Source organism: Pinus tabuliformis, chromosome J (assembly GCF_031772625.1).
Source record: "Pinus tabuliformis cultivar Carrire ecotype Pingquan chromosome J, CPIR1, whole genome shotgun sequence".
NCBI lineage: Eukaryota > Viridiplantae > Streptophyta > Pinopsida > Pinales > Pinaceae > Pinus > Pinus tabuliformis.
The window spans coordinates 1,070,649,396-1,070,670,648 of NC_142295.1; the positions used below are offsets into that span (position 1 = coordinate 1,070,649,396).

The 21,253-nt window shown below is 37.3% G+C and overlaps 1 protein-coding gene across 1 annotated transcript in view; it reads right to left on the reverse strand.

The window, feature by feature from the left end:
* Positions 1 to 7,531: 7,531 nt before the first annotated feature.
* The window catches only part of LOC149230652 (GTPase LSG1-1-like), a 132,447-nt gene continuing 118,725 nt past the window's right edge, over positions 7,532 to 21,253 (reverse strand). The window contains exons 4-7 of the mRNA XM_089379033.1: positions 14,539 to 14,632; positions 10,489 to 10,545; positions 9,319 to 9,398; positions 7,532 to 9,226 (exon numbers count right to left, since the gene is read on the reverse strand). Of these exons, the coding sequence (XP_089235159.1) occupies positions 7,894 to 9,226; positions 9,319 to 9,398; positions 10,489 to 10,545; positions 14,539 to 14,632 (1,564 nt within the window). The 3' untranslated portion in view covers positions 7,532 to 7,893. The remainder of the gene's footprint in view (positions 9,227 to 9,318; positions 9,399 to 10,488; positions 10,546 to 14,538; positions 14,633 to 21,253) is intronic.

Here is a 21,253-nt window from a genome sequence, read left to right on the forward strand (position 1 = left end):
ATTGAATCTATCGACAACGTAAACTGGATGAAATCCTGGATCGACTAGCGGCAACCTAGAAAGGTTTGGTTTAGTAAGACAAAAATTCATTTAAGTGCGTCAATGAGCTATGATTCCTTTGAGCTCCAAAAAGAATGTTTTTATGCGCACACAAAAAATGGAATGGGCTATTTTCTATAACCGTTACCCGATACAAGTGGCCCAGCTGAAGTTTAATAAACAATGGGGAATGGGAGCAATCACCTAAACTAATTCATGTGAAGGGAAACCAGAAGGCCCCTGCCCACCTCATTCAGTGGGAATATAATATAATAGAGTTGAATCTGTATTCTCAGTGTTGAATTGGGGTAATACTTACATATAATAGCTGAGATGAGCTATGTTTTTCCTAGTATTATAAGTAACATATATGCCTTAGCTGATACTTGTTTGAAAGCTTTTCTTTTTCATTTCTAGTATATGTTACATTTTGTGTTATGTTCTGTATATAACTTTGCATTTTCATACTTAGTTTCATTTCATGAAATAATTGAAATCAAAAATGAAAGAAATGAGAAAAATAACATAGCATCCACACAAACGAACACAAGATATATCCTAGGAAACCCAATATAGGAGAAAAACCAACTAGAAGGTGATACCTATGCTCTACTCTCTTTTCTTTAAGTATGGAAAAACAAATACAAAGAAAGAGGCACCCATTATGGAGTTTCCTTGAAACTATTTTCTGAATGGATGTTATAAAATCTTGTCCTCCTCTATTATGCTCTAAAATCCCACTCCTAGATGCTCTTCTTAACTATGGAATAAGTACAATGCTAAACAATAGAACCCCTTTCCTCCTAGAAACCCAATATTTAACATAGCCTCATGGTTGTATAGGGTTATGGTTTTGCGTCCTCAACCCTTAATTAGTGATCACATTAAGGACCTTTAAGAATTTGCTTGATAGTCCAAATGTGGCTAGCCTAACGTCTGTGAGTAGTGGGGGATGACATGGCATCCACTTGTACCATGGTGATCAATAAGGTACATCAACATTAGGGGAACTTTGAGGTAAAAAAATGGGCCTCAAAACAAAAAATGTACCAAAAAAACTTCAAAAGAACGAATAAGGTTCAGGATGATGATGTCATCCCTAGGGATAAATATTTTTTGAGGGAAAAGAAGAAACTATTTTTTTTTTTATTTCCTTATAGTTTTACTTCGGATGTGGAATTAAATTCCATCCAACGAGTACCCACTCTGCATACTTTTGAGTAGATCCACCCAAAAAAAATATGGATTTTTAAAGGAAAATAAAGAAAACTACCTTTTATTGTATTTTTTGTTTATCTCCTTATAGATTTACTCAAACGTCAAGTGTAGATACCCATTGGATATGGAATTAAATTCCACATCGAATGAGTACCCATTCTGCCTACTTTTGAGTAGCCCCACGTCGGAAAAAATTCAAGATACATGAAAATACTTCGACATTTTTTCATTGGCTTAACTATGTTGACAAATGACAAAATGCCAAAGCCATTGATAAAAATACCTTATGATTAAAAAATTTGGAATGATAATTTTTTATTTATGTCAAAGGATGAATTAATGAAGATAAAGACAACATAGATTCAAAAAGCACATTAAGCCCTTTCCAATGAGCTATAGCATGCCTCCTCACTCCTCTTCGATGAGGAGTAATGAAATTTTTTAAGTGGAAAAAACAATTTTTATTCTCCTCTTCAAGTCGGCCCCTCTCCAAAAGACATGTCGGTTCAATACATGGTTGAATTAGTGTATATAGTCCATGTGACTCCTCCATTTTCTCAACCAACTCAGCCAAGGAAGATAAGATAAAGGAGCTCAGACCTGAGGAAAATAGATAAAGTTCATACCTCATGAACCAAGAAGTAAGATAAGGGAAATTCTTTGATTTTTATCTCAGGTTTTTTATCAAAATTTATTGGTGGGTTTCTGGTGTTGGATCAGTGTTTTGTTGCCTCTTGTGGAGAGATCTTCGGACTCCTGTACTTTCCTTTCTGAGCATATTTCTTAGCCTTCATCTAAGCAGAACCTTCATCTTGAGGTAGCAACAGAATTCGGCCCTATCTAAAATTTCGGCCCTATGTGTGAAATTTTAGACTTCTGAAATTTGCCCCTATCTGAAATTTCGACCCTCTCTGAAATTTCAGACTTCTGAAATTCAGTTGTATGGAAGGACCATTCGGACCTGTGGAGAAGTTCAATCTTATGACAGATCTGTAGTAGACTTGGATCAACAAAGAGTTTAAGCCTTGTAAGCTCAGTTTTGAGAAATTATTTTATATCTTTGGAGTAGAATTGGCACTACATTGAGCTAAGTTTAGAAGATCTCTTGTGGAGCAAAGTTAAGACCATTTTTTAGCAGTGTTCCTAATCATTTGTTGAAGAAAATTTGAAGCTAATTTGAAGACATCCCTTTATTGCAAACTTTAAGACTCTTTAAAGCATATTCTTGAGGTATTGGAACATATTTGAACTAGACCTTGAGGACGTTTTGGAATATCTTGAAAATCATTTGAAGATGACTTCAAATCTTTGTTGGAACGTCCCTTTGAAACCTTGTTGTAGCATACTTGAAGCATCCTTGGAGCAGGTTTTGTAGATTTCTTTTGAAGTATATTTGAAACTTATTTTGGAGACATCTTGCAAAAGTTTTTAAAGTCTATTTTGAAAGGTGTGGACCTTGGAGGATTGGAGCCCTCATATTGACCATGTTGGTGCTTGGATTTGTTGAGAGGATTGGAGTCCTCATTTTGACCAAGTTGATGCTTGGATTTGTTCAAGGTTGGAGCCTTGAAATAGTCAAAGATTTTTTATACAAGTTGGAACTTGATTTTTGTGAAAGAGTATTGATGTCCTCGCTACCATCATCAATAAAATTATTTTATGTATTTCTTATGCTCTGGTTTTACTTGCGATAAAAAACCTTAACTAGCATAATATAATAGTTGAATGAAATATTTATTCACCCCCCCCTCCCCGTATTTCCAACAAAAATGGGTTTTGTAAGCTTCTTATGACCTTTGAATTCTCCTCATTTAAAATTTGCAACCCTCATTCAATCCTTATGCTCCCTCTACTCCTCTTCACAAGTTGAGAACTTTCAAGTCTAAGTCATTTCTTATGTCCTCAAACCTTCTCTCCCTTAAAACTTGAAATGCCACACTAATCCTTATGTTCCCTCCCATCTCCTTCATTAATTGAGTACTTCCAACTTTGGGCAACTCCTTACATCTAGTACACTCCTCTCCATCGCTTGAGAACTTGTAACTCCATACTACACACCACTCCTCGTGTTCTTTTCCCCTCTAGTGATTGAGAATTTATAACTTTGTACTACACCTTTGCCCTCTCCCCTCCCTTTTGTTGGTTGAGAAATTACAGTGCCACATCACTCCTTACTTCACACCCCAAATTAGGAACTCATAGCTCCAAAGTTGCTCCTTGTGTTCCCTTTTATGTGTTCCCATCACCTCCTTGAGAATCACTACTCCACGCCACTCCTTATGTCATTTTCTTTCCCCTCCATTAAGTTAGAACTTGCAACTCCACATAGATCCCTCTAGCGTCACCATAAATAAGAGATAAACATTTACACCAACAATAAGTAAGCATAAATAAAATGTTGGAAGAAAATAAATCAGTCACAACTTGATAAGTTGTTTGGGTTAGCTCATCCATTATAAGTGAACTTGATTCGCAAATATAACTTGAGTCGTGAATACTTGTAATCCTTTGGATGCCTAATATAATTATCAATGCATGCCAAGGTATGCAGGTTCCATATCTTGCTAATAAACCCATGATTGGGATGCCTAATACAACAATCAATGCATTTGAAGGTATGCATGTTCCACATCTTGGAATCTACCTATAATATAAGTCAAAAATGGCAAAATCTCTATAGCCTATTTATGGGCATTTGTCTCCAACAACTCTCATTAAGTTAGATCAAATGTGAACCCAACATTACATAATACCAATAACCTTGGATATGAACATCTCAACGTATACTTATTATATTTATCAAAGCCACCAAGATATGCCTTTCCCCAAATCTATATCCAATTTTTGCACCACCATGTGCAAAACGCACATCACCATGGCCATAAAAATCTCATGCATGTGAACGGAACCTCATGCAAGGGGTGCAAAAATTGAAAGGTACATAAGCCCTCTCAAAACATTGAAGGTACCTAAACCCTCTTATACATGATATGGGGCGTCCCAAGTACATTTTCTCTTGCTTGTGGATAAATACTATGAAGTTATCTATCCTCTAACAAGAAGAAGATCTATTACATTAAATTTCCTTCCTTGCCTAATGGTCCTTTTACTGCAATCATTTTAGAGTTTCAATCATTGTTTATACTTAGTCATATGTATGTTAAGAGCATATATTTCTTCCTAAGAAGTTACGGGTTCAAATCAAAGGGGGGTAGAGTATGTACACTTCCATAGACTTTAACAACAAAATCAATGCACAGAGACAAGTTCATTGTCCCGCGAACCCAATTTCATGGTTGAAGATTCCAAGCTTGAAAAGAACACTTTTATAATAGATAGGAATGACAATTGTGGTAAATCATGTTTTCCTTCACTTTCCATGATTCTAGTCACATTCCTCATAAATACTTTAGTGAGGTTTTGGCTTAAAGGATTTTAAAAGGAATGCATCATCCTAAAACAAGCTAAGCAAATTTTAAAAAGCTTATTACGTAATACACTAATATTTTTTAAAGAATAATAAATTTTAACTTTATGATATCTTTTACATTGTAAATTGCAAGCTCTTGTTTTTCCTTATTTTGTTAAATTTAGTGTATATAAGCTAAGAAAGGCTACTTCTACAAATGGCCCTTGCTATATTTTTGGTTCCCTATCTAAACCTTCGTAGGAAAATGAATTTAGAAGTTTAGTTCATTTTATAAGCACGTGTCTAAACAAACAAACAAAAAAATTGGACACATTTTAACTTATGCCTTTAATTGAGCACACATTCAACCATTATACAGCGTACCCATCTTCAAAGACCAATCACTATTTTTAAACGAAACCTAGGTTTTTTTATAGTAACTCACACTAATCAATTGCCACATTCACAGAGTACCCCAAAACAAACGATTTCTTAGTTGTGATGCTTTCAATCAAAGAATGTGCTATATTGATATCTTTCCAAGTATATTACATCCAATATTTTATTGGCACTAAATGCATAAATAACATTATAGAGAGGAAATTTAGATCAATTAAAGAAGATTTGCATTTATCATTAGAACTAAACTTGAACAAACAATAAAATTAATTAAATTGCTCAAACTCATTCATTAAGTTGCTTGAATGTACTCACTTTTTTGAGTTTTTAAAATAGCAATCATGTTCACCTGTTTGGGATGCAAGTCCACTAGCTTTAATCCATCTCAACTCTAGGTCTATCAAGCACCAAGAGGGATCAAATTTTTTTTCACTCTAAAAGAGGTTTGTATGTTAAAATATTTTATCCCTCTCTATGCTTGGTGGAACCAAGAGTTAAGATCTATGTTGATTTAATTATTAATTATAATTATAATAATAAATCATTTTTTATTTTTTTTTAGTTTTATTTTATATAATTCAAGCAGGTCAAAAAAAATTATTGATAATTATCATTATTATTTATTTTACTTTTTAATTTATTTTACTTCTACTTTTAATCTTATTTTGATTGAGTCAAAATGTTTACATAACATTACAACATCTCTACAAATTGGCATAATGTTAATTATCATTATTATTTTTTTATTTTTTTCTATTTTTTTGGTTTGATTTTCACCAAGTCAAAATGTTTGCATGGCATTACAACATCTCTACATCCCGGTAGGCGATTACTTTTAACCTTTTATTATTGAGCCCATCTGTAAAACATTTACACCACAACATCTCCCACATACCTTTTTCCATTTAGATATAATTTTTAAAATGTTATAAAATAAAATTAAAATAAATATTTATAAAATACTTCTATTTTGAAATGAATTATGGTTTTTGGGCAAGTGGTATTGATAAGTCATGGTATAACAATGCCTATTTACAAGTTAATAATATCCATGGTCGATAAGGGTTACTATCAATGATTAAAAATCTTGTTATATTTTAAGCTTATTGCAAGTATTAAATTTTAAAAATGGAGGTTTATACCATTACAAGTATTAAGTTTTAATTTTAAAAATGTTATAAAATTAAATTAAAATAAATTATATTGATAAACCATGTTATTGACCCATGTTATTGTAACAAAATCTATTTAGACGTTAATACTATCCTTCGTAAAATGAGGTGAATATTCATGGTTAGATCTTGTTATATTGTAAGTATTGATTTTTTATGAACTTATTAATTAAATTTAAATATGATTACTGAATCATTATTTTAATTTATATAGTATATGAATCTTAATTTATAACTACTATTTTTATGTTACATAGTGCAATGTGATATCTATATTGTGATTTTATTTTATCTAAAGAATTCTTTGTAATTTTATTAATAAAAATAAAATTACAATATAAAAGAACAAATTTAAAAAATGTTTAATCTAACGCCTACACATCTCTCCTATATTGAGTTGTAGAGCGCCTTTCGGCACAACAAATTAGTGAGTTACCCACATCCATTTGCCTACACCTAGCATCTTAGCATCTTTTTTCATCTTTTTTATGGTTATAGATACAACTAGCATCTTAGCATCTTTTTTATGGTTATAGATGGTTATAGATGTTATGGGTTCATTGGTTGTGTGATCTAGCATGAGAAAGGGATACTTTATTTCAGAACATAATGACGCTATACTTGTAACGTAAAAATAGTGTCTAGACACTAGCCAAACATGAAACGCTTACGTAAGATAATATCGAATGACAACCAGTGCTTCAAATTGTAGTGAATCTACTTGCCTATTTCTAGCACTAGAGCTAACAACCAGTGCTTCAAATTGTAGTGAATCTACTTGCCTATTTCTAGCACTAGAGCTAACAACCAGTGCTTCAATATGAAGTTTATCTATCTGTCTATTTCTGACACAATATCACATACGATTGTTACCACAATATATAAATTTAACCATCAGATTATTTTACAATCTCAAGTATGAAATGGGCTTAGTGCATCCAAAGCTGAACGATCTTTGAACACAAGAACGTTATATAGAATTAACTAAATCCTCAGCACATTCCTTCACTCACTAATTAATGAATCATGTACTGTTGAAGATAAAGAAAGACTGGCAACGAAGGCATACTACAATATACAGTTTACGCCTTTGTCCAGTCCCTTGTAGTTGTATGCAAAACTGGTAAAAAGTCTCATTTCACTTACATCCCACCCCACACCCTCATATATTATTTTAGCACCTCATAGACACAATGATTGATAACATGTCATATTGTATCACAGCATGTATGCCAAATATAGTGATCATACTATCTGACAATTTCAGGCCATCAACAGACATTTAAGGTAAATGTAAAAAAAAAGGTGCAATATATTGTCAAAACTGGATACAAGGTAAAAAGATCACCTTTACAACCTAATTTGCCAATAAAGGGTGTAGCTGATAACCCCAGTAGTATTGAGCACTCTACCCAGATATGGTAGGATACCAAGTTACACCCATATAACGTTTTCAATTTACTTGCAAACAATAACAACATTTAGTTCTTACCATTGACTCGATGGATGATGAAACTGTCCTGGATTTGAAACATTGACCTACAAAATGACTACTGTGGATAATTCTCCAGAAGATTTGCATTCTGAAAACATTTAGCACTTAATACTTCTGCAGCAGCCATGTCATTGCTGCAATCACTAACTACATTCGCAGCATTAGTAATGTAATCTAGATGCACCATAACTCACTGGCTTTTCAACTGCTTTTACAGCAGGCATGCCATCACTCTCATCATTACCCACCCGCCAAGAACGATCCTTTTTCCTTTGAGTTTTCTTATGCATCTTATGTGGAGCATGCATTTTTTTCCTGTTTTCCCCTTTTCCAGGAGGAGCAGCCTGTATGCCATTTGCAGAATCAAATGAATCAAGGTCATGTAGGACACCCTCTAGACTTGAGCTGCCCATGACACTTAGAAGCTTCCCTTTTGTTTCCACTTCTTTACTTGCAGTCGAATAAACTTGGCTGTCAAGGTCCGATCCTCCCTCTTCTTCCGCAGAAGAAGCAGAGGATCCTAGTTCATCACTGTGGAGCTCCAAAACTGCCTCCTCTGCTCTCATTCTACAGTCTTCTGTTTGCAGTGTTGGAGAGGTGGAACTGGTCTCTTCATCTTCACCGCTGCATGCTTCCTCTGGTGGTAATTCAAAGTGAGGTAGCTTCCCATCTATGTAGTCCTTCAGAATTTGACGGGCTGCACGTGTCTCATCTGGCAAGCCCCCTGTCCCAACATATCCCCGGGACTGCGAATATGTCCTTAGCAACTCAAATGCCGCAGGAGGCCTGTCCTGTGGTTCATATGGTTTAGGTTTAGGTAAAGATATTTTGTAAATATTCTCAAAATTACTTCTAGGAACCCGATCAGCTACAACTTGTATTGCACCCCTGTGATCAGTCAACCGATCAATAGGTAACACACCCGAAGAAACCATTTCATGTCTGGAGCTTGAAAAGCTGGGAAAAACTAGACCAGGACAGTCACACAACATGAGCCTATCAGAAATTATAAGTGTCTGAAAATGCTTGGTCTTTCCAGGTGTTGATGTGACACCAGTTTTCTTCTGTCCAACCAATGCATTTATTGTGGAACTTTTACCCACGTTAGGATAGCCAACAAACCCTACAACCACGCGCCTAGGACCAGAATCGAGCACCTTGGGGTTACTAATCAATACATCACTCTCACTGTAAGCTGAATCAAAATTTGAAGATTGGTTCAAAATTGGCTGACCCTGCTTATTGGTTTCAGTCGAAGCTTTCCTGATTGCTGAAATTGCTTCTGCCTCTTTTTGCAAGCGGCTCAAAAGCTCTTCTCGACCATAAATTTTGATGTCCTCAGCAGAAACACCAAATTTGTGCAACTCCTCTGGATTGACTAAACTTTCTGAAAGGCTCGTATGATCTTTACCCTCTAAAGCTGCTGAAGCAGCTTTAGCAGACCAGAATAGATACAAAATTCCTTGTGAACAAAAATATTTTGCCCATTTTTGTCTGTGAAATCAAAAACAATAATAATTAGCACTTTTTCCCATTTTACATCTGCTGCACATCAAATATCTGATATTTACAGTTGAGGGAGAAACCTGATATGAACTGGTAAAAGATCTGCTTTATTGACAAGCAACATTGTCCTCTTGTGAATATCAATTTCTCGTACATATGCCTGCAGTTCAAAGCAGAGACAAGTCAAAAGACCCTTTCAAGTTCCAACTATATGGTAATATTTAGACAGAAGCCCCCCATCCACTCGAAAGTATGGCATACAGAACACTGGATCCTGAACTTCAGATGAGCAAACAAATGGTAGATTTTACTCACTAAAATGAAACCTAGTTGTTTGTATTGGTGCATCTAAGAAGTCTATGTAAATCATCCTGCAGCAGATGAAGAACAAATGTTTCATGCCACTAATGGCTGTTTTTGGCATTTTTACCGGGATGAAAATTAAAGGACATCTGGTTTAGCTGCCTATTGGTTCAGCGATGAGCAGCATATCAACTGGAGCTTTGTGGCTGTCATCAAGCAGCTTGTCTAGTGAGGTGACTGCAAATAACACTAAAGCGCTGAAGCCTGAACAGCATGCATAGTTTGTCAAAATTTAACAATGCTCAGCATGGAGGATATGAACAGCCATCATGCACCCAACATGAATGACTAGTGGAGCCAACCAGCAATGGCTATATTCTAAAACTTCTAGTACTATGAAAGCTAGTGCTGCCAACCCCCCAGTAGCCCGCAACTGAAAATTGTAGCACTTGCCGGGATTTAGCAGATAACGTAGCTTCAGCATTGAAAATCCTAGCAAAAAATTCAAGAGTATGGTCATACACATGATACACCAACACTTGGTCCTCCTCAGGCCTGAATCCTTGTAGAGCATCAGGTAGTACTTTCCAGCAATTTCGTCATCTTTGCATGCTAACCATCACAGAGACTTGTTAGAGTCCTTGGAAGCCTGAGTAGATACATGCCACTGAAAGGCTTTACAGTTAGTTATTTTCTGCAGTGATTTATGCAGATGCATAGATATCGTCTGACCACAAGTTCAGAAATATTCTATGCACAAGCTCAGGATGTGTCATGTACATTGCTCAGGGAAATCATCATATGAAATAAATTTGTAACTTGAGTGAGAGTATAGCATTACAATGCCTTTGGCCTAAATAAAGGAATCAGTTTATTTCTCTTCCTGTAGGACTGTACAACTTCATGTTATGTTACGGTGCTATAGTTAGGAAGAGCAGATCACTAACCTCTAAATCACAGCAACGGTAAAACAACGGATTGCGGGCATCCACCACTGTAACAACCTGGAATGCAAATATGGCATTAGTTGTTTGCTACACTGAACCAATATAAAACTTGACAAGATCAATTCAGTAAAAAGTAAAACATATCCAAGGAAGCAAGCTATTTATCCAAAGAAAAATGAAATGGATGTGTCCACATTTTATAGCACAAATTTCTTTCTATAATGTGGTATTATACCAACCTTTCTGTATGGAATGTTTATCTACACAGTTTCATGAATCAATTACTTAACCAAAAATAATAAATAATTAGATGCCTAATCTTAGTCACAAAATAGTTCAACACTGCATTGTGCAGACTAATAATGAAAATCACAATTAGCAAGAACAGAATAAAGTTTTCAATGTGTCTACCTCTACAGGTAGGGATTATACATTGAATAGACTTAAAGCTTTTAATCCATAGATGTAATTGGTAATTTAAAATTGTAAGCTATAAACACCCAATTTGCGGTAGCTTTATTCAAAAATAGATAAAGCAATAACATATTCACTAGTTTACAAGCTACCAAAAGTATAAATTTTTCCTTTCTGTCGAAGGTTTGCAAAAAATATGGCAGTGTAACGAATGTAAGACTCCTGAATTTTCTTGTCCATGGCAAGCTTTTTACGTGACAAATTTTAGAGGACGTCAAAGTGGGGTTAATACCCACTGGGAATGGAAAATTAATCGTGAAATCTTCACTTAATCTGTAAAGGGTTTTCCTTTTTTCAGAATTTACCTCAAATGAATTCAAGGTCAGAACACAATTTTCAATAGGGCATCGATCCAATGGGTATGCTACAAGAATATGTTTTCATTATTGCCATTTTTATCTATGACTGGTTCCAAGGTATTGTCTTCCCTTCATCTGCTTCTTCTGTATAATACAGCAGCATCTCTACTACCATATGTGTGGTGATATTGCTATGTAACAGAGGAGCTGTTCTTATTAAGAAATTCATTCTTGATAGTTAGTATAGAGGTGCATAATAGACAAATCTTGGTTTGGGTCCTCGTATTTTTCCTTGGACTCCTATGGAATCAATCCTCTGACCTCTAACAACATGGATCATCTGCAGGAGTTGATTCAAAACTCTTGCAAAAATGCTGCCTCGGTGAAGTAATATCTGCTGCTTATGATAATATCTTCAGTTCCAGCAAGACTATTCATGATCTTTTATAAAATGCTCATAAAGCTATTCAAGAGCCTCAGTCTGCTAAAGGAGATTTGTAAAACATTGGAAGAGGTTTCAAAGGTGAAAGTTGGTCCAGCGATAAAACGTGGAAGGCTATATATTACAGAACGACAAGGAGACTTGAGAAGAGGATTTTATGGGCTCCTTACCAATCCAAGTGGACTTCAAAGCTGGGCTATTTACCAATCGAAGTGGAATTCAAAATTTGATTAGTCACTTGGAAGTTAAAAATGAATGGGAACTTCTCCACTTCCTAAATTGGTAGAGGTTTTATTTTTAGCAATTTTCACTTTGGAAGGCCATGATGCAAGTTTTCAACAGGCGACTGTATTACTAGATACTTGTCTGTTCTTGAAGCTTTGGACTCTTCGATTTTTTACTTTGACCCACAGAACCCAGTGAACCATATCCCTACTGTATAAGGTTCCCTTTCTTTTAGTATATTTGAGTAAATCATCCCGGTTTAGTAGCTTGAGTGGTTGGGAATGCAGTTTGTTCTCCCATCCACCTGGGTTCAATTCCAAGGGACATGTTTGACCCATTGTGATAATGCTCAAAGAGTAGGCGACCCCTGGAATAGAGCCCACTCCGGTGGAGTCAGGACGTCTCAGCTCTTGCTAAGTCATAAGTTCTTAGTATATCTGGCTTGCGGGCCGTTGGATATACTCTTGGTGTTATAGTGGCAGCCAGTGAAGGTTTGATCATGGACCCTGCCCATATTACACCAGTGAGTTACTGATTCACCATGGTTAAAAAATATATATTTGAGTAAATAAATTCTTGAAAAGAAAAGTTGTCAAGGTCACAACAAACCAAAGAGAGAACTATGGCTATAATCGCCAAATTTTTGTAGAAGTGGATATTCGTGAAGGGCAGCCCGAGTGTGGCAAGGTTAAAACAGGAGACACTAGAAGACTTAAACCCATAGATTTTGAAAATATCTCCTATAAATGTTGCTTTTGTCATGACTTGTGAATGGCCCTTTATTTACAGGGAGTATCCTTAAAAAACCCTGTAGGGATGTTACAGAAATTAAGGGTAGAAAGAGAGTTACAACAGCAACGGCTCCAAACAAAAGCTCAATATAAATACTTTGAACAAGTTTGAAATTCTTAATAATCAGATTAATCATTTAATGAGGAAATACTATTAAATATTCATTAAAACAAAGCAGAAGACAAGCATGGTACTGTTGAAAAGAGAGGATCTTTACCTAATCTTAAAATGAGAACAACAAACAAGAAAGTTTTAGTCCCAGATGGGGTGTTAGTAAGCCAGCCGGTGGCCATTATGCCGTATACAGATAACACATCTCCAGGGAGAATGTCATCATGGTCAATCAATGGTGAAGGCTCTCTCCACATTACCATATTCATCAATAATCTGCCCAGCTCATTCTACAATATTGAACCCATTTCCATGATGGATACCTGGCACATCCAGTTTTGTCATTCTTATGACAGGAAGATGCCATGCTTCATATTAAGAGAAACGAGTGCAATCTTTTCTGTTGATGATGTTTGGTACCAATATTGGAGGTGAATCTGTGATTGGTTCCTCTCTGACTGTAATGTCTCATGAAGCAGCTAAGGGAGAAGACACCACAGTCTGGCTCAAGCAGGTGATGGGTCCAGAGTTCTGAGAATTGCCTAGGAAGGATGGGTAGCATAAAAGAGACCAGCAAAATCCATGCAAGCAGCATACTTCTGCTGCAATAGCTATTCCCAAACACCCCCATGGTCAGATATGGAAGCGGTCATGCCCTCCAGACATGGCAAGCCCCAGCAATGAGAATAACCAAAGTTCTGCAATGCTGGGTGTAAGGCCTGAAGGATCTCCCTCTCTGGCCAAGTGCAAGGAAGCTGAGGCTGTTGGACAGTATTGTCATTGATGTCAAAGTAATTATCAAGCAGAGGCAAGATTGTCTGAGATATTGTCATTGATGTAAGGAGTCATTGTTGCATAAATGACCGAGTTGACAATTATAGCAATGCAAATTATTAGTGCTTGGCTTGGGTGATGCACAATTGAGATGGAAATGGTGTGTCAAATCAATACTTAATTTGTCAAAACAAGAGAACAAAATAATGGTCCAGACAAAATGATGGTCCAGGATAAGCAATCTGAGAGCCAGATCAGTTGGTAGAAGAACTTTCTTATATACGAGAACACAATCACGCCAGCCTAGGGGAAGCTATAAAGAGGGGCAAGCCGCTCCATGCCAGTATTATTAAAACTGAATTTAAGTCAGCTCTCTGTGTGAGAAGTGCACTTGTTAGTATTTATCACAGAAGCAAAAGATTTGTTAGCTGGTTTTGACTCTAGTCATATAATGCATTTAACAAGGATAAAAACAGCAAAGCAAGCACAACTGCTGACGCAGCAGTTATACTTTTAGGTATAGAGCTAGATTTGAAAACAAAGATAATAGATAAGGAATGAAAACGAATGAGTGGAATTTTTATTGTTATTATTTGTATACATTGATTGCTAAAAGGTCTTTAGCTTTACCATGTAAATATTAGTCAAGAAGGCATAAACTATGTCTAGTGGTCATTGTATTATATTAGGACCTGAAGAGATCTTAGATTGGGTTAGTTTATCACAAAGCCAGTCTTGATTTATATTTGATTTATTTTTTAAACGAAAAGTTTTCAATTCTACATTTGGGAAATAAAATATATCCATATTTTTGCATCTCATTTTAATTTTGCCAATTCTATAAGCTAATTGAAGCTATCATCATTTAAATCTCAAGCAGAGCCCAAAACAGGTGTGAAGAAAGAGACCAAGAATGAAGATAAGAAACTCAACTAGATCACTTCTTTCAAGCACTCGCCAAAGCTGCCTCCATATTTCGATATTTTTTTCAAAGGGAGTCAATACAAGTTTTTCATTCTCCTCCACCCTGAAATGCACCAGTGATTAACTAGTTTAGTATTCAAAAGAAAAGAAGTATTGATATTGATAAACTGTTTGTTTGAATAATGTAAACAGAAATCTATGCAATACAGTAGTGGAGAAAAGTCGACACGACACTAGACAATCCTAACATAATTGATATACAATGACAACAGCTTCCATAAAAGAAACGAAGAGCCCACAAACTCCCACAATACATATCAGGGCTTTAGGGATTGCCTAAAGATAAGGTCTTCATCATAAAAGAAAATAAGCATGTAAAAAGCATAACTAATATAGTCCACTGGACTGTGGTCTAGTGGTTGACATGCGGCATCACCATGTTAATGACACAGGTTCAAACACCAATGGGCAAAGAACCCTGGACATTAAATATGCCTAGTTGATGAAAATCATATGCAGCATTAACTCAATAAAAAAGTAGATATATAGTATATATTACAAAACCAAATAGAAAATGTGTGGAAAATACCAAGATCATCTATATCAAAAAGTATTCTCTAAGAAGTTTTCCCTGCAAATGATTATTACAAAACTTGGATGAATCTGGACCCTGAAAGCTAAAGATGGTCTGACAAAGAACTATGATCTAGTTCATCATTAATTAATGCAGTTACTGAGCATAAACATAGTCCAATAAATTTTTTTGCGAACTTGAATGACCTTGAGGGGAAAGATGAACACCCAAACAACCATAGGAAAACCAATATAAATGAACAAAAAGAAAAAAATCTTAAAATTTTGAATGAACAAATATTTCAATACATAAGAGAGACATACACACCAGTCCTTGATATACATAAAATCTCGAAGGCAACTGTCGAGTGAGCAAGGCTCCTTACATAAAAGACCATGTCAACTTATATAACTACAGAGAAGTGGTTTCCCTGAAACAAGTTATTTGTTTACATGTATATCCTTTTATACCAGGTTCTCATATTTGATAATTCATCATTAACATGATTGATGGCAGATCTTGACATCATCCTACTGAATTTTTCAAAATTACAGACTCAGATATACCACTGACTCATCATGATTGTCAACTTGTTGTCCATGCTGGATTCGAGAGGGAGCACCTGAAACAAATTCTACTTCCCAATGCTGGAGAAGCCTATCACACACTACGCCCTGGCTCCTTGAAACCTTAAATGGAGGATCGGCACTAGGTCCTGCCCAGAAATTGGATTGGATACTTTCCTGGGAGTATCTGGCAACCATGCAATATCTCTGCATCTGATTAATTTCTTACATGATGTGGGAATACATGTTCTTAGGGATATAGCTAGCCAATCTAGCACAAAAACACATTCTACTATCTGGAAAGATGTTGCGATATTAGGAATTCCAGGACATCATGTGGCAGAATGGAACGATTATATTTTACAGTTGAAGTATGCAGGGATAAAGCTATCGAATGAGGAAGATTGCCTGACTTGGTGTGGAGACTTACATAACGGACAGATTAAGGTAGACGAAGTGTATTCCATTGTTAAATAGGACAAAACAACAGACCCTCTTCACTGCTGGTTATTCAGGGCATGGAAGTGGGAAATTCCCCTGAAACTCAAATGTTCCGTCTGGCTTGTGGTTCACAACAAAATATTGACATGGGATAATCTATTAAAGAGGGGGTTTATGGGTCCGGACAGATGCAGCTTATGTTTAGAACAGACTGAAGAAATTAACCATCTATTTATTCAGTGTCCTTTTTCAGTCTCGGTATAGATTGGAGTGAATCTCAGAGCAGATTGGGGTAGGACAGATGCGGTTACTAGTCTAAAACAGTGGTTTATTGACTATAAGTCATATAGGCATCCGCCATTTTTTATCTTATGGGGTTTATGGAGGACAAGGAATGAATGCATTTTTGAATAGGTGTTACCAGACGTCAACAGGACGTGTCAAGATAGTTTATTCTTTCTGGAATTTGGAGCATTTGAGGTTAGAGATTCTCATCCCATTCGATGCTATAGACCTCTGTTGGAAAATTTTCTAGTTGGTTTCTTCGATGGTGCTTCAACATGGAGGGAATGCGGCAGCGGTATGTCAATCCATCTGAGACCAGGGGAATGGTATCACTTTGTCTGGAATAGCGATAAAGGATCCAACAACAGGGCCGAACTTCTAGCATTGTGTGGTGTCCTGTTTTGCTCCAGATGGCTAGGCATTGAGGGCATTACAATTTTTGGAGACTCCAAGGTTGTGGTAGAATGGCCAAATGGGAGGAATGCAATGAAGATCCCGGACCTAACCAACTGACAAAGCAAAATCAAGATGTTGATAAATGATTTCAATTGGGTTTCTATCTGACATATCTATAGGGAACAACGGAGCCAACAAATTATCCAAAGAGGGATGCGGAGCAGATCCGGGAAAGATCTGTTTTCGAACTTTTGTTCATGGACGCCCTCATCGTTGTTGATTTGTGTAGCTTGGGAGGTACTCCAAGCCCTAGGGTTCAAGGTTTGAAGGGCAAAGCGCCACAAGTGTCACTTGTGGGATTGGAACCCAAGCATGGGGTTTTGCATCCATTGGGATTTGGGTCCAAACCATGATGAGTTTGACCTTGAGAAAACTTGAGGTGATAGAGCTTGGCGATCCGATTCCAACGCTCCAAAGATCACTCAAATCGGAGCTCTAGAAACGAAGTTATGAATTTTTGAAGTTGACAATTAATTATGGACAGCCAAAGTCATGTAGGCTTGAGGAATTTGTCCAAGAGACATGTCTCTTCAAATGAATTCGTGGAGCCCCTCATTTGTGTATAAATAGAGGTGAAGGAGATTCATTTTACTCATCCAAAAGTGCAACATTCATCTTGCATAAGCTCATTAGAGAGAAGGTTTATCTCTGAAATTGCCACAGCAGAGGAGGAAGGGACAGCGTGGTGTTTTAGGGCTGTTTCTAGGGTCTGTTTGAGGGCCAAGTTGCTGTGAGGGGAGGCCGAGGCAGCTCCCTAGACGGCCGAGGCAAGGAGAGGCTGGTTCAGCCTGCGTGGAGGTGTCTTGGGTGCAGAATTCTTGAAGGAAGGGCAGCGTATGGTGCTGTAGGTGGGCCACAGATCCTACCTCATCTTTGGAGGACAGCATGGAGTTGTTTAGATCTATGCCCAGGACAGCAGCCAAGGTTGCCAGCACCTCTTAAAGAGTAGGCCGCAGCCAAGGAGGGCAGTTTTGGTGGCTGATCAGGGGTTATTACAGCAGGTAAATATGCCCTAAACAGTCACAGACATTACAGCAGTGACGCAGACTTGGACAGCAATTTTGATGAGTGTTGGATCCATGTTTTTGGGTCAGATTTGGATCAGAATTGGAGCAGCCTGTGGGAGCCAATTTGGAGGCTTGTTTGAGTGACCATAAGCCTTCATCGGTGCAGATTCCGCAGTGTAGTATTGGGTGCCATTGATCTGGTGGAGGGCAGTGTGTTGGCTACCCAAAGTAGCCCTAGACGAGCTATCTTCAAGTGACGAAGAGGAGCTGAAGATTGGGTGAATTTTGGTGCCGAAGTGCAGCACCTTGCTGGACAAAGGTGACAGCTAGCCTGGCAGTTTGGAGCTCGGGAATTAGGCCTACCCAGAAAGCAGATTGGATCAGCCCGTGTACATGCGACAGAAGTGATGTGCAGCAGTCTTAGGTGGCAGCACTCCTGGAGTCTCGATGTGTTGTCCTTTGAAGGACTAAGGGGCAGCTAGTGAGCAGTACGGGAGCGAAGGACCGGCAAGACAAGATACGACATAGAAGCTACAGCGAAGTTTGTCATTGTATCTTGTATACCATAGACTGTTGTATTATTCAGATTTGGTTTAATATGATGAAGGTTGGGATTGTACAATTTTGTTAAAAAGCATGTATATTTGTGCATATGTAATTTACTGCTTTATATTTTCCGCTGTGCAAAGTAGTTTATGGTTGAGATTCTTGATTTGGTAGTGTCAATGATTTTAAGACTCTAACCTAGACCCAAGGTCGTGGAAATTCAAAAATTGTACTGGCGTAGTTACATTTTGACGATACATCAGAATAGAGACATTTTCAGTTTTTTGTATTTTCTAGTAACAACTCTGAGACAGACAGATAGGATTTTGCTGGTAGTCAATATTTTATTTGCTAGAAACATAGCATCTGTCCCTGCATAGACATGGAACAATATAGTTTTTTTTTTTTAACTTCTTAATGTCAGCAACTGGATAGTGATTTGATCTGATACAAAATATGTAACTGAAATACGTCCTACTAAGCTTCTGATAGTCGCAAGTGGAAGTCATATAGAATCTGTACTCTCCTTTTTCAATATAAAAAGCATTTTTTGTGAAAACAAAACACTAAAGAGAGCATTGTGTGGACTCCAGTAGGCTCAATGTGCGTTAGACTGAAGAGAGCACTGTATGGACTCAAGCAGGCACCACGTGTGTGGTATTTTGGGACAGACAGTTATCTGTTGGGTTTGGGCTTCACAAAGAGTGATGCTAACTAAAACCTATACTACATATTAGTCAAGGGAGAGCCACTCATTCTTGTGTTGTATATAGATTACTTGTTTCTTACAGGTTCAGAGAAGCTCATTGCAGATTGCAAGAGGGATCTTGCTTCAGAGTTCGACATGAAGGATTTGGGGCTAATGCACTACTTTCTGGGGTTGGAAGTATGGCAGAGAGATGCAGGACTGCAAGCCTATGGGTACGCCAATGGTGACCAAATGGAAAATATTGATACTTTTAAGTTTTAAGTTAGAGAGAGTGGACCCCACTTTATACAGGCAGTTAATTGGCTCTCTCATGTATCTGGTTAATACTATACCAGATATATGTTTTGTTGTCAATACACTCAGTTAATTTATGGTTGAGCCGAAGCGAGTGCACTAGGTAGCAGTAAAACATGTCCTAATATATCTACATCAAACAGTTGAGATGGATTGAGCTATATCCTGGGAGATGGAATGAAGCTAGTGGTTTATATGGATGTTGACTGGGCAGGCACTATAGTTGATAGGAAAAGTGGTTCAGGTTATTGTTTCAGCTTGGGATTGGGAGTTGTTTCTTGGCTCGGCAAGAAACAAAAGTTAGTTGCACTGGGTTTTGCGATGGTTGAGTACATGGCAGCCAACTTGGCAATATGTGAGGCCATTTGGCTTCGGAAGCTACCCATGGGGTTGTTTGATCAAGAGTTGGAGCCACTGTGATACATTGTGACAATCAAAGTTGCATCAGGCTCTCAAAATATCCAATGTTTCATGATAAGTCGAACCACATAGACACCAGGTATCACTTCATCCGAGCCTGTTTAGAAGGGAACAGTGAAGCTACAATATGTATCTACAGATGAGTAGGTGGCAGACATCCTCACAAAGGCCTCGATGAAAGGCAAGTTCGTCTTCTTCAGAGATAAGCTAGGGCTGATGCAGAACACTTTTCTTATTAAGAGGGCGTGGTAAATTTTGGTAGCTTGCACAAGTGATCCTGCATAGGCTTGAAAGGCAAGTTCGTCTTCTTCAGAGATAAGCTGGGGCTGATGCAGAACACTTTTCTCATTAAGAGGGCGTGGTAAATTTTGGTAGCTTGCACAAGTGATCCTGCATAGGCTTAGTGTCAAGCATGAAGAAGATGTCTGAAAAAAATTCCTAGCAAAGAGATTTTTTTCTTTTCCTAAACACATTAATTAATTAATGTTAAAGACCTTGAGATCATGAATTACGAGGAGACTATGAATCACATGGAGATCGTGAATCACAAGGATAATTTCATTGAGCACCATGTCAGCTTTGTGAACCACCAGGCAAAGGAGAAATTATAAAAATAATTGCTTGAAGTGATCTTGGCACATACTCCAAAGACAACATGCACTCCAAGGAAGTTGGCACACATGCCTTGGAGCAGCGAGTGAGGAAAAGGAGAGGAAAAAGGTAGCATGCAAATCGAGGCAACCAGGCATGCAAATCGAGACAGGCCACACATGTGAGAGGGTTGCACAAGGATCTGTGCACAAAAATCGAGGAGTGCACAATAGCACATAGATCAAGGCTGGGCACACAAATCTAGACAGATTTGTTTGGCTTGCTTTCCCAGGTGTTGGGACAGGTTTTGTAGTTGTAATAAATTTTATATTTTCCTCTGCACGCTGAAATAATACAAACACTAATGTTGGTTTTCCCAAGTTGGGTTTCCAAGGTAAAAAGTTGTGGCAAAATTTAATGTGCTTGATTTTTGTTTCCACTGCGTAGATCTATTAGTAACTCAAAAACATTTTCTATGCATGAATTCAGATTTGAGTTTCAGCTAAAATTAAAATCTGGGTATAGAAATTTATTAGCACATTAAATCATTTTGTTGGGATTTGAAAAACTGACAATCTAGACTTTGGATCAAAAGCATGCCCATCAAATCGTGTCAAGGCTAGCCTGGGAGCATGATGGGTCCAATGCGTACATCATCGAGAATCTCCAATGCTTAGCAAAGTGAGCTCGGATTTCAACATCTGAGGGTACTATGAGGTGTCAGTCAATTATTAGGATCATAAAAGCCCCCACCACCCTACTGTGGAAGGGTAATGCTCTGAGGAAGGGAAATGTTACATCTGCAAGGTCATCACTGCTCTCCTGAAATGTAGTA